At 41.3% G+C, this 12910-nt stretch overlaps 1 protein-coding gene across 1 annotated transcript; it reads left to right on the top strand.

Moving 5' to 3' along the window:
* The first annotated feature begins 2662 nt into the window (after nt 1-2662).
* UTP11 (UTP11 small subunit processome component) lies at nt 2663-11888 on the top strand. Its single transcript, XM_037827663.1, has 8 exons — nt 2663-2813; nt 6343-6404; nt 7535-7637; nt 8031-8144; nt 8608-8701; nt 8809-8939; nt 10850-10960; nt 11626-11888. The coding sequence occupies exons 1-8, from the start codon at nt 2751-2753 to the stop codon at nt 11707-11709; spliced, it is 762 nt and encodes a 253-aa protein (XP_037683591.1). The 5' UTR covers nt 2663-2750; the 3' UTR covers nt 11710-11888.
* Nucleotides 11889-12910: the final 1022 nt, after the last annotated feature.

The following is a 12910-nucleotide window of genomic DNA, read 5'->3' as shown; positions in this document are numbered from 1 at the left end:
CCTTGCAGGCCTCATTGCTAAGCAGACACCCTCTTTCAAATTGTCCAGAAGCACTTTCCTCATGATCCCAAACCTGACAATGGGTCTGTGGGTGAAGGTGAAATGAGTGACTTCCACAGAGCACAGGCAGGGTGGGGTGGGAGTGGGGAGGATATGGTAGAAGGAGAACTAACGTGGTTAAATGCATACTGTGTACAGGATGCCATGCTAAGTGCAATTCATTACCAACTTTTTCCACACAGAAACCATATGAGGTGGTTATTTTTACAGATTAGGAAATGAGGCACTGACAGTTTGAGAATGTGGCTCCATTGTGGATGTGAAGTTCTAATCCAGGGCTGACCCCAGGGTCTCCTCCAGTACATGGAGCTGCCTTTTCCTTGGTATGCCTGTCACTCAATGCCTTCTTCCTGGAAGTGGCAGGAGTGGCTGGTGCTGCCACCAGGTCACTCTGTCTTCTGGTTGGGCTTCTTAATCTGGTTTATTATGGCATCTTGGTTATTTGTCAGTGCGATGAGGGTCCATCCAGTGTCTTCACTCCCTTTCCTTCCTCAATCTTTAAGTGAGGGCTAGGCATAAGAAGCCCTGTGGAGCCATGGAAACCCTCAGGACTGGGATGAGGAGGCCTGGATTCAATCTATTATAAAACAAACACCTACAAATACCTACTATGCTGGGACCTAGAGGTACAAAGGTTCTAGTTCTAGCTCTCCCACAAACTAGCTGTGTGGTTTTTCTTAGACTAGCCTCCTAAACTGTACTGTCCAATAACAGTAATTAAAATAAAATAAAACAAAAAATTCAGCTCCTTAGCTGCCCTGGTCACATTTCAAGTATTCAATAACCACAAGTGGCTAGTGGCAACCATATTGGAAAGAGCAGATATAGCACATTTCCATCAATGCAGAAAATTCAATTGGACGGTACAGTCTGGGCCTCTGTGCTGCCTAAGTGGGGATAATAATACAAACATGCCCTCACAGAGTTGATTGTGGGGGTGAGGGGTAAGTGATGGTGGTGGTGGTTTATTAATTTACAAAGTGTTCTAAGCACTTGCTCTAGAGATTGGGGATGCAAGCAGCAAATAAGACAGACATGATCCTTGTCTCATGGAGATTACATTCTAGTGAATATGTATGGAATAGATGAGGGAGGCGAAAATAAATAAAAAAACAAACAAAAATATCAGACTGTGTTTTGAAGAAAACAGAGTGATGTGATGGAAAGTGCCATTACATCAAATGTAGTGGTAGGGAAATTCCCCAGGGAGAGGACATTTGAACTGAGATCTGAGGAAGAAGGAAGAACTCACCAAGTAAGCATCAGGAGACATCAGTTCTAGGCAGAGTGAAAAACAATTTCAGAGGGTTTCAGGTGAGAATGTGCTTTTTTTTTGTTCATGGAGCAGGAAGGACAGTATGGCTGGGGGAAATGAGTGAGATGAAGCTGGAACAGTAGGCACAGGCCAGATCATGAAGAGCTTTGTCTTCCAGTGGTGAGTGACATGTGAGGTGGAATTCTGATAATGCATATGGCCCTAGTTGGGCAACACTTAGGTTCAGAGGCAAGAAAGGACTTTTCACATGGCAGATCTCAACTACTTTCAGGTCTTTCATGCACACTGGTCTACTGGACTAGCATCTCCAGGGACTAAGGAGAGGATTTCTCCAGAACTCCTCAGCTGCAAGGGTGACCCCTGTCATGAACCGACAGAAGGTCAGCTTCACGTAATGGGAGAGAAACAAAATACCTCTGGAATGCTCTGCTGTTCTCAAGCTTCTCTCTAGCCGTAGAGACAGGTTTGGTGATAATAAAAAATAATAGCTCTAATTTTATTGTGAACTTGCTAAGGGGAGAACACTGCCTTAAGCACTTTACACACATTATTTCATTTAATCCTCACAACAATCCTGGGGGTATAGTAGTATTATTGCTTCCATTTTACAGATAGGAAGACTGAGGCTCAGCGAAGCTAACTTTGCCATGTCCAGTAGCAGTTAGGATTGGAACACACCTCCATGGTCCATGGTCCTAACCATTAAATCGTATTGCCTCTGACGCTACTTCTGTCACACAGGGTAGTGTGAGGGACAACAATTGCCATTAAGTGATTTCCTTCTATGTTGTTCATAGTTAACGACTCCTCAAACTGTAAGCAGGCTATTATCTTCCTTTTATGGATGAGAAAAAATGATGCTCATTAAATAAAATCAAGCGACTTGCGAAAAGCCACACAACCAGTAAGTGGCAGAGCCAGATACAGCTTTAAAGACTCTTGTCTCTCTATAAAGTGCTCTTTCCAGCACACTGTAAAAACCACATTGCTCCTAGCTTTAAATGTACCGCGTAAATGCCCCACCCGAGCAGAGACTGGGGATCGCGCATGCGCAAACGCCCAGCCCAGCTCAGCCAGCGAGCAGTGCCAGCCACGTGTTCCCAGGTACCAACGCGGAGCCGAGCGCTAAGGCGATATTTTGGTACACGTGGATAGGCACTGGCGAATAAAGACTAAAGCTAGTAGAGTCAAGAGACTTAGACCTAAGAAACTACGCTTCCCAGAAGAAGCCTGTGGCGGCTGCCTTGCTAAAAGACGTATTTCCGGAAAAGCAGGCGCTGGATTGGCTGAGGAGAGGAAGTGGGCGGTTCTAACGCTGGTGACTTGGCCTGTTTCCGGTAGTGTCAGTGGTCTCAGCGGCTGAGGCAGTGCGGAGCCATCCTTGTCTTTTAAGTTTTTCCAGGCGTGAGCAGATATGGCGGCGGCTTTTCGGAAGGCGGCTAAGTCCCGGCAGCGGGAACACCGGGAGCGAAGTCAGGTAGGACCGCCAGCCTCCACGAGCGCTAGGCGGTGGTCCCCTGCGCTGCTCTCACCACAGCCCCCGTCGTTCTGACCCGGGCTGTTCTGAGATGCTGAATGTAAATATACTCAAATATATGCTAAGGTACCCGTGGTTGGGGCGGAGCATCGCGGTGGGAGGGTGTGGGGTCTCTCTCCTGGAAGCGCCGTCCCGCTTCCAACACTGACTGCGCCTTAGTCCTTGGGGATAATCAAAACCTACTTTGCAGGGTTTCAGTGGGTAATTAAGTGAAGATAATGTGTGTAAAAGTGCTTGACTTTCCTTGAGGAAGTCCACATCAGTGCTGACAAAACTAGTTAAGTTTTGAGATCAGAACATACTTCTAAAACTCGGCTCTGCTCTCTACATATGCGGGCCGTGACCCAAGGGGTTGCTGTTATTAATGTGGTATCGTCATCATGCGTGGGCTTTGTGGTTCATGAAGATCTAACACATAGGTTTTTGCTTATTCCTCTCCCTGTAATGTTGGTGTTTTCCATCCCTATTATACAGGCAGAGAAACTGAGGCCCAGAGAGTGAAAATGACTTGCCCAGTCACAAACCCCAAATTCAGGCAGAGTAAAGAGTTGTTGTAGGATTTCTGTGGAGGGTGTTTCTTTGTGGGGAGGTTAATATTCACTTCTTAGATGCAGAATCAATTTATTCACCCCACTGCTTTCGGAAATTACGTGTGGGATTCCGGCTGCCGAGACTTAGCACTGCCTCAGCCGCTGCGACCACTCGAGGAGATCTGGTCGAACTTCATTTTACAGATGGGGGAGAGAGGGGAAGAGATGTATCTAAAGTTGGGCAGCTGCTTGATGGACTAGAACTAAGACCTCTCGATCACAGTTCACTTAGTGTGTTTACCCACTTTTCCAGCATGGCCTTCTCATCACCTCTCCCACAAAGTCCCTCTATTCCTCCTCAGGGAGTATCACTCATGCTATGCTCATGGCCAACCTGGAAAGCTCCTTTCCCTCCTCTGCTAATCCAATTCACCTGTGACTTTGGACATGCTATTCAGTCTAAGCAACAGATTCCTCATTTGTAAAATGAAGATAATAGCAACTACCTCACAGGAATGTTGTAGGATTTTATGAGAAAATCCTTGAAAAGCAGGAGGACTTAGCATTTATCAGACATTTATTGCACACTTGCTGTGTGCTTAGTGGTGTACTGGGGGCAACAGTGTGATTTGCCACCTTCTTTGGAAGACTTATGTGTTGGATGGATCTAAAAGTGGTGATAGCAGCAGGTGTTCCATGTGTGCCAGAGCCAAAGTGCAAAGTGCTTACCCTCATTAGCTCATTTAACCCTCAAAACAACCATGTGGAAGTATGTATTATTATTTTCTCACATTTGCAGGTGAGGAAACTAAGGCTCAGAAGGTTAATTTGCTCAAAGATGTGCAGCTATAGGTGGGAAGTGGCAAAGCCAGGAAACAGGTGTTTTAACTCCAGAGGCTACTAAAAGTTTTATAAAGAGGCAACTTCATAAGAGATGGCACATAAAAAATGCCAAATGAGGAATTTGAGTGGGAAGAGTATAGATGATAGGAGAAAGCATCTTAGACTTTTTGAACTTGCAAGGCAGTAATTATGGCTATCAATTTTGAGCACCCAACTGTGCTAGGCACAGTCCTCCTGTTTTTTCAAGGATTTTCTCATATAATCCTACAACATTCCTGTGAGGTAGTTGCTATTATCTTCATTTTGCAAATGAGGTATCTGTTGCGTAGATTGAATAGCATGTCCAAAGTCACAGTTGATTTGGATTAGCAGAGGAGGGAGAGGGGCTTTCCAGGTTGGCCACGAGCATAGCATGAGTGATACTCCCTGAGGAGGAATAGAGGGACTTTGTGGGAGAGGTGATGAGAAGGCTGTGCTGGAAAAGTGGGTAAACACTGACAAGGACCTTCCCTATTTGGATGAAGTTTGGACTGTATCCCATAGGTCCGTCAGTGATGCAGTAGGAGAACTATCAAGGGTGTGTATGTTATAATGTGAGGAGCATTTAAGATGCAATGTCAGGTTCCTTTTATAATGCAGCTGTACATCAAGGGAACATGACATATACTAAGATTTCTGCCTCATGTTGCTCTTTTGACCTTTGAGTTTTCTTTCTCCACTCTCTCTCAACCTCTTATTGCCTGTTGTAATTTAAATAAAAATCATCCAGGGCAGTTTTGGGTGTTATTTTAAATACTGAGTTATTTACTGCATCATTTGAAGGATAAAAGATGAGAAAGGTGACTGTTAAAAATTCCACCCAAATTGTTATACAAATTTAAGCAGTAGAGAAGTGTACTTCTGCAAACGTCAAAATTTCCCAAAGCAGAAGCAGACATAGTCTAGTGGGCTGGTGAAGAGCATAGACTGTGGCACTGGATGGAAAGGGTTTTAGTTCTAGCTTAGCCACTAATTAGTTCTTTATTCTTGGGCACATTGTTCCCTAAATCTTATTCCCTTTCTGGAAAACTGGGATAACACTAGTTAGTGCCTGCTTTACCTACTTTCTGTAGTTGTTGTGGGGGTTATATGAGACTTTTTTTGTGTGTATGTGGTATTGAAAATGTTAAAAAATTGTGATGAATGCACAACTATATAATGGTACTGGGAACAATTGTACACTTTGGATGATTATATGGTATGTGACTATATGAGATTTTGTATAATGAGTTTAGTACACTGTCTTGTAATAGAATAAATGCTTAATAAATATGGTCTGTTATGATGTTGTGGGCAAAGCATCTAGCATAGATCCTAACTTGTAATAAGTTGTCAGCAAATGGTAGCTTGATAATACTAAGATTTAATCTTCATATCCTCCATACTATCCAGGATCTGTGTCAGAGAAAGTATTTCCTGTCATGCTTGATTTTCTCTCATAACTTGTAGCATAGGTTAATAACATTAACAGTAATAGTAGATATTTGCTGGGCACCTGCTGTTTGCCAAGCTGCAGCCACTTCCACTTACAGAGGCTTGTTTAACCCTTATAATAATCCTGTGAATTAAGTACCTTATTCTCATTTTGCAGTTAGGTAACTGCAGCTCAGAGAAGTTAAGTGATTTGCCGAAAGTCACAGGTTGTTAAAAAGTAAAGTTTGGATTTGAACCCAAGTCTCCAGGTTCTAAATTTAGCTCTCTTACCACAGTTGCCACCCTGTTACTATATTTTGCCTTCATAGTAGTTTATAAATCCTTGGATTAAGTTAGTAGTAATTTTAGTACAACTGGCAACTGCTTGCCTAGTGCCGAGTCATTGTTTTCTCTCTCTGTCCTTAATAGGCCAAGAAAACTACTATGTGACCTCTTGGCACCTGTGTGGTCCCTCTCATCCTTGGACAGAGCCCAATTGGGGGAGGGTAGGGAGGGAACAGGGTATGGGTTTAACTTCAAGGACATGCATTTACGGAGCACTTTAGAGACCCTCATTCCTGTCAGTTGATTTGAGTATGTGTTTGCTGAGGAAACTAAGCAATTTTTTTTCTTTTGTCTTCTAGCCTGGCTTTCGAAAACATCTGGGCCTGCTAGAGAAAAAGAAAGATTACAAACTTCGTGCAGAGTGAGTTCAGTCTCTCTGGTAGAGGTGCTGCTGAGAAAGCTGCGTTGCAGCTGAATTGCCTGAGCTACCAAAAGGGGATAATTTCCTGTCATTGATAAAATGGCCAAGGCTCTGGCAGTTTGTGAGATACTTTTCTGTGACCCCAAACTTTCTTTGTTTAGCAGAGTGGTATGTATTTAACTGTGGTTGCATTGTGAAATTTTTTTTATTATGTTGCTCCAGATTATTCTCTCATGGTGGCTTTGATTTGCTTCTGCCTTGGTGTTTGAGCCAAAAGCTGAATCTTTTTTTCTCCCTTTTCTTGAAGTGCAAGATATAATCTAAAATTCCAGTTGTTGAGTCTCTTACATCACCATGTGTGTGGTATGGAATGAAGAAATGTGAAAGATAGATTCATGAGACTGAGTGTGGGTGATAATGAACTCTGAAAGCATTTTATAAAACAATTATCCCCATTCTTTTTCTTTTTAAGCACTTTATTTGCAAAATACTTCATAATTATTTGTTAACCATGCATGCCTGTTGAGGTCCTTCTTATGCTCCTGGTACATACAGATGGCAGTGGATTAAGTAGATTGTTCTGGGTCCCAGAGTGTTTAAAGCTAATAATAACAATTGAGTGCTGCTACTGGGCCAGGTAGTGCTCTAAGAGATGTACAATATTATATTCATTCATTCCTCCCAACAACCTTCTGGGGTAAGTTACTATTATTATCATCCCCTTTTTACAGGTAAAATTAGGATAGTGAGTGGTTTATAAACTGACCCAGGGTTAGTCAGCCAGAAGTGGTAGAGTCAAGATTTGAACCCAAACAGTTGCCTCGTCTCCCCCAACTGGGCTCCAGAGTCCTAATTCTATGCTATACTGCACTGTGTAGTTTCTGAATCATATTTGGTTCCTTGGTGCCCAAGCTTGCACCAGAACCCTGTTTAGGGAGTTTTTATTCATGCTTTGTTTGGTGTTTCTCTGTTATGATATAAAACATGTGGAGTGGGGAGAGTTACCATGGATCAGAACCCAGTCATTGCTTTGGCAGTTTTTAATTTCATTTTGTGTGAACTCGTAGATCCCTGTGGAGTTTGCTCACTGTGTTCTTTTTGCTATGAACCTTGTTTAACCTACTTTTTAGTGACTACCGAAAAAAGCAAGAATACCTCAAAGCTCTCCGGAAGAAGGCCCTTGAAAAAAATCCAGATGAATTCTACTATAAAATGACTCGGGTTCAGCTCCAGGTGGGTGCCTCAATCCAGTGGTCAGTTGGTATTTTGTGTTCCACTGTTGGAAAATAGGGATGGGGGAGGAGATGGAGAGGAAGAATCCTTGGCCTTAATTTAACCCTTCTCTGCTTGGTCCAGGCACTCTTGGTCAGTCAGTAGCCAAGGCAAAACCTGCCTCTTCGTGGGGCTATGTGCATTTCTGTTTCTGAACCTGAGTTGTCTTTCGCCTGGAGCCCTTCTAAGAGTGGAAGACTGGAGGTGCTAAATTGAATGTGTACCTTAGGGGCCTAGTGCATTGGATTGCCATTAGCATAAAACATTTGGTTGCCTTTGTTCCAACTGTGAACTGTACGATTAATTAGTGAATTTAATCTAATAGTGAGTGTATCTTTTAAATTTGGATTTTAGGATGGAGTTCATGTTATTAAGGAGACTAAGGAAGAAGTAACTCCAGAACAGCTGAAATTGATGAAAACTCAGGATATCAAATATATAGAAATGAAAAGGGTTGCAGAAGCTAAGGTAACAATTGAATTCTTTGATCTGATGTATGTTTGTTGGTAAGAAAGGAAAATTTAAATCCATCCATCTCAGGTCATAAATTGATTTCTTCTGGCATTTAAAATCTTAAAATATCCTTAACTGTAATAACAAGTTAGAAGTATAATTAGCATGGTGGAGTGGAAAGAGTTCAAGTTTGGGAATAAGACAGACTTAGGTTTCAATTCTGGATTTGCCATTTACTAGCCCCATGATTATGGACAAATTAACCTCCCTGAAGCTATTTCCCCTTTTTTATTTCATAGGCAGTTTTGTATAATGCCTAGCCCTGTACCTGGTATGTAGTTGGTGGTTGATAAATTTAAGTGCGAAAAAATTCTTTGCTGGCTGGTGATTATGATGTGAAATGGTTTGAAATTTTGGAATTCATTTCTGATATCCCAGAAGAACCCAGCATAAAGTGAGATCATATTCTGTATTCTAGAAAATTGAAAGACTAAAATCAGAGCTCCATCTGCTGGATTTCCAGGGGAAACAACAGAACAAGCACGTGTTCTTTTTTGATACCAAAAAAGAAGGTATGAAATTTATGAAGGTTTCTGGGGCAATCTAGCATATTGGTCTTTGTTGTTTGGTGTTAGAGACAGACTTTGGGCAGTGCTTTAAGGATTGTTTTAACTTTTAGTTGAACAGTTTGATATTGCAACTCACCTGCGAACAGCCCCGGAACTAGTCGACAGAGTCTTTAATAGACCCAGAATAGAGACCTTGCGGAAGGAAAAAGTGAAAGGAGTTACCCATCAGAGTAAATTGAAGGTAATTTTCTCTGTTGTTCTTCAGATTTGAGGCTAGAGGAATCTAGATTCCTTTTTTGCCACTGCATTTAGTATAATTATTTGTGGAAAGCGCACTAAGTTCCTTAGAAAAGTAGAGTGGGGATGTGATGATAGGATGATAGGAATGAAAGTGGAGGGGATTCGTTGGTCTCTGAGATTGGAGGACGTGTATGTAGCTTAGTGGTCAATGACTTAGGGTCTGGCCTCTAGATCTGGGCCTGAATCCTAGCTCCAAACCTATGCTTTTTTGCTTAACGTTTGTAACAGATGCCAAACATTTTTAAAATGCAGAGAAAGGAGGGAGCAACGAAGATTAAGGAGTTTGGTATACTTTGATACTCTGCCTTTAGCAGTGAGTACACATATCAAAAGATCTTTTCATATCATGCTAGTGATTGTAACCAAAACTTTGTAATTGACTTTTCTTTTGTGGTGCTTTCCAGTCCTGTAACTGGATTTGTACAGAAGACATGCTTTTTCTCAGAGCCTTCTGGAGTTGAACTCTCACTTCTGACTGATTCGTTTAAAAAAAAAATGCTGTCAATGTGTTTCAGGCAGACAGCTGTTCTGTTTTGATTTGAATCATTTACACCGCATCAGTTTTGCTTCCAATGTTTAATTTCACAGCAGTTTTCTCTAGCTCAGAGGCAGCTAAACTTGCTTTAGTAATATAAATACCCCTAATTAGTTTGACTATATTGGGTAATCCCATAAATTTGACAGTGTGTGTAATAAAGTGGAAACAAAAGCTGTCTGAAACCACTGCTGTGAGACTCTGCTAGGATTGGTGAATTGTTGGAGCCTGACACCCAGTAATATTCCCCTCTATGTAAATAACACTTCCAGCTGAGGAGCTGGCTGACTGGTGTTCTTGTGATAACCCTGTTTGTCAGTTAGGTTTATTTTCAATTAGTTGTGTCACTGATACTTCTCAGGTATTGTGGTAGTCCCTAAAGAAGATTAGTATCCCAAACTCCTGTGTAAATTAGTTCACCAAAATAGCTCTTGAGAAGGTGGGAAGGTGTGGATCTTGTCATTTTTGTGTAGCAGTATTGTTTCTTTTGATTGTTTTGTCTAAAGCAAAATTATTTTTATTAAGGAGCTGCTGGTGGGTAGATAATAGTCTGTAACTTGGAAGAGGTGGGCAGTCCATGAATGGGCTTCAGGAGGTCTGTGAACACCCCCCTTCCCAAACACACACACTGAAATTTTTGCAAATGCGTATATATGTTTGCATACACATTTGTAGAAATACATATCACATTTATCCCATGAAAGGATCCAAAACTTTAATCAGTTTCTTATAGGTTTATGATTCCCCCAAATTTAAGGACCGCTGGTTTTTGAGGAGTCGTTACCAGTGAGAATTCTCGGGTCAGCTTCCCTTGAAAAAGTCCTTTTGCTGACTAAGTTCTGAGGCTTCTCAGTTTCCACCACTGCCTGGTGGCCCTTCTCTTCTCCATTCACTTAGTGTAGGGTTTCCAGGGCTGGTTCATGCCCTGCCATCACCTCAGATAACCGGGTAGCTCAGACACAAGGGTTGACGCAGTTTAGTGTAGTAGTGGAAAGATTCTTGGGATTTGTGAGACTCACTCCTGACTCTGCTCCAGGTGAACCGTATATCCTTGGGCAGGTTATTTTTCTTTGGGCCTCAATTGCTGCATTGGTAAAATGGCAGGTTTGGGTAAGATGGTTTCCAAGCATCCTTTCAGCTTTAGAATGTGACGTTCCTTAAACAGACAACTTTATAGTATCACACTATGTTGATTCTGAATGAGAAGGGAACTATCAAAACCATTTATGAGTTTGGGCTTAAGTGGATTAAAAGACAGTTTCTTAATCATTTTTATTCTTTTATTGTTTTATTGAAAGTTTGTGTTTCTTCTGCAGCGGATAGCTAAAGAAAGGCAAAAGCAGTATAACTGCCTGACACAGCGGATTGAACGAGAGAAGGAATTGTTTGTTATTGCACAGAAAATTCAAACACGCAAAGATCTTCTGGTGAGCAGAGAGAAGCCTTAGGCCTCTTCTCTCTCTCTCTCTCTCTCTCTCTCTCTCTCTCTCTCTGATAAAGGTCTTAATTGAGAGTGAAAATGTCTGCTCCTTGGGAGTAGTGGTTTGAGCCAGTGTCTGTTACTCTGACAGTGTTGAAATGTTTCTTGATTAAGAAGGTAATAAGGGGATTATATATGAACTTTGTAGCTTATGAGCAGCTATCTGTAACATTTAAACAGGTTGACAAAGCAATGCATGTCACTCATTGGTATTTAAAAATAGACAACATTGTGAAGTTAAATAGCAGAGCTAAGGAATATAAGATGCCCCTTTCTTATTATTATTCCTCTAAATGTCACATTCTTTAGCTCTGCAGGTTATTTAGTTCAGCCTTTCTTAACTGGGGTTCTGTGAGAGAATTAAGCCCTACAAAAAAATAATCATCTGGATATCTTTTTTCTCAGCCATTCCAAGATAGTACCTTTATAGACACCCAGGAGAGAAATTAATTCATCGCATACAGTGGGGGGTGCCTTAGAGAATTAGGACCTTGTCTTTCCTAAACTTTGAGAAGGGCTGAATTAGGGACTTTTTATTAGGTGGTTTATTAATCTCCCTATTTTAACCCCCCCCCCCCACTGTTTACTGGTAACCTTTTTACTCTTTTGTAGGATAAAACTCGGAAGGTGAAGGTGAAGAAAGAAACAGTGAACTCCCCAGCTATTTACAAATTTCAGAGTCGTCGAAAACGTTGAATTATTATAGATGAGCCTTTTCATTCCACATGGACAGAATTCTATTTTTTTTTCTTAGTCACTTCGAATTCTTTGTCCAGATGGCTTAGCTTTTCTGTTTGTAACCATAAGTTGTTGTAGAGTTGACTTTTGATGTCTTTCTATAAATTACATTAAAGCCCCTTCCCTGTGTTATTGTTCTGGGCTGTGAAATCTCTCTTACTTGTATAAACTTAAATTTGTTTTCATTATGAAGGTCATATAATCTCATAGCAAATTTGGAAAATAGATGAATTCATCTCTAGTCCCAATACTTATTCAGGAACAAAAATATTTACTGTGCTAGGAGCTGGAGTTATGAGGGTGAACTACTCTGAGCATTCTGGTTTATTTCTTCCATTTTGTAAAGCTATGCACTACCTTTTGTTTATGTTTTTGTGTTTTGTAGTTGTAATGTAGTAATTTTATATCATACATTTTTACTTAACATTGAATCATTAGCTCTTTTCTATTTTGTTACATCACTGAATTTTTAAGAAGTAATATATGGTCATAAAAATTAAAATATTTTTAGTGATAGCATAATGTTTTATCCAGTAGTTCATCTGATTTTACCTTCATTCTTTGTTATTTTATTGGATATTTAGGTGGCTTTGAAAGTTATCCAAGGAGGAATATTTTTCTCATACTTTCCAACAGCTGATAGAAACCCATGGAACCAGGAACCCATAGAGACACCTCCTTATTCATGAAGCTCAAATCAGAATAGAACAGGCTGTGTTATTACTCTCGTTCTCCTGGTCAACTTGTGATTCCAAGGCTGTAAAAGGATTGGCAGAGCCCTTCACTCTGGGGATACAGACCCCAGAATGCATGTGGTAGCTTTCTTCTCTTTCCAGAGTCTCACCCTTCCCTTCCCTGCCCCTGTAGGCCTTGTAGGCCAAGGCTTGTCAGTACAGGACTGAGCATGCTAGGCCGAATGGGGGAGGGGTGTGGAGCAGGGTTCTGGGAGGCTTGCTCACACCTCACCAGTGCCCTGAAGGGGAAACAGTTGTGTGTGGATTTTAAATGATGATTTTATTTTAAATCATTGTTAATAGTTAATAAGTTCTTATGATTGCTTGGTTCCTGTACAAAACCTAGAGGAAAAGCCTGTTTCCTCAGAGTGTGCCCAATGGGATTCAGATCTGGGGACCCTAGAAAACACGAAGGGCCCAGGAGA

This window comes from Choloepus didactylus, chromosome 2, assembly GCF_015220235.1.
Source record: "Choloepus didactylus isolate mChoDid1 chromosome 2, mChoDid1.pri, whole genome shotgun sequence".
Taxonomy (NCBI): domain Eukaryota; kingdom Metazoa; phylum Chordata; class Mammalia; order Pilosa; family Megalonychidae; genus Choloepus; species Choloepus didactylus.
This window is presented reverse-complemented; position numbering and strand designations above follow the sequence as displayed.

Bases quoted from the DNA above. Each gene is read 5' to 3' on its own strand.
- UTP11 (XM_037827663.1), top strand. From the start codon at position 2,751: ATGGCGGCGGCTTTTCGGAAGGCGGCTAAGTCCCGGCAGCGGGAACAC. The intron at 2,814-6,342 runs GTAGGACCGCCA...TTTGTCTTCTAG, and splicing joins AACACCGGGAGCGAAGTCAG to CCTGGCTTTCGAAAACATCT. The intron at 10,961-11,625 runs GTGAGCAGAGAG...ACTCTTTTGTAG, and splicing joins AAACACGCAAAGATCTTCTG to GATAAAACTCGGAAGGTGAA.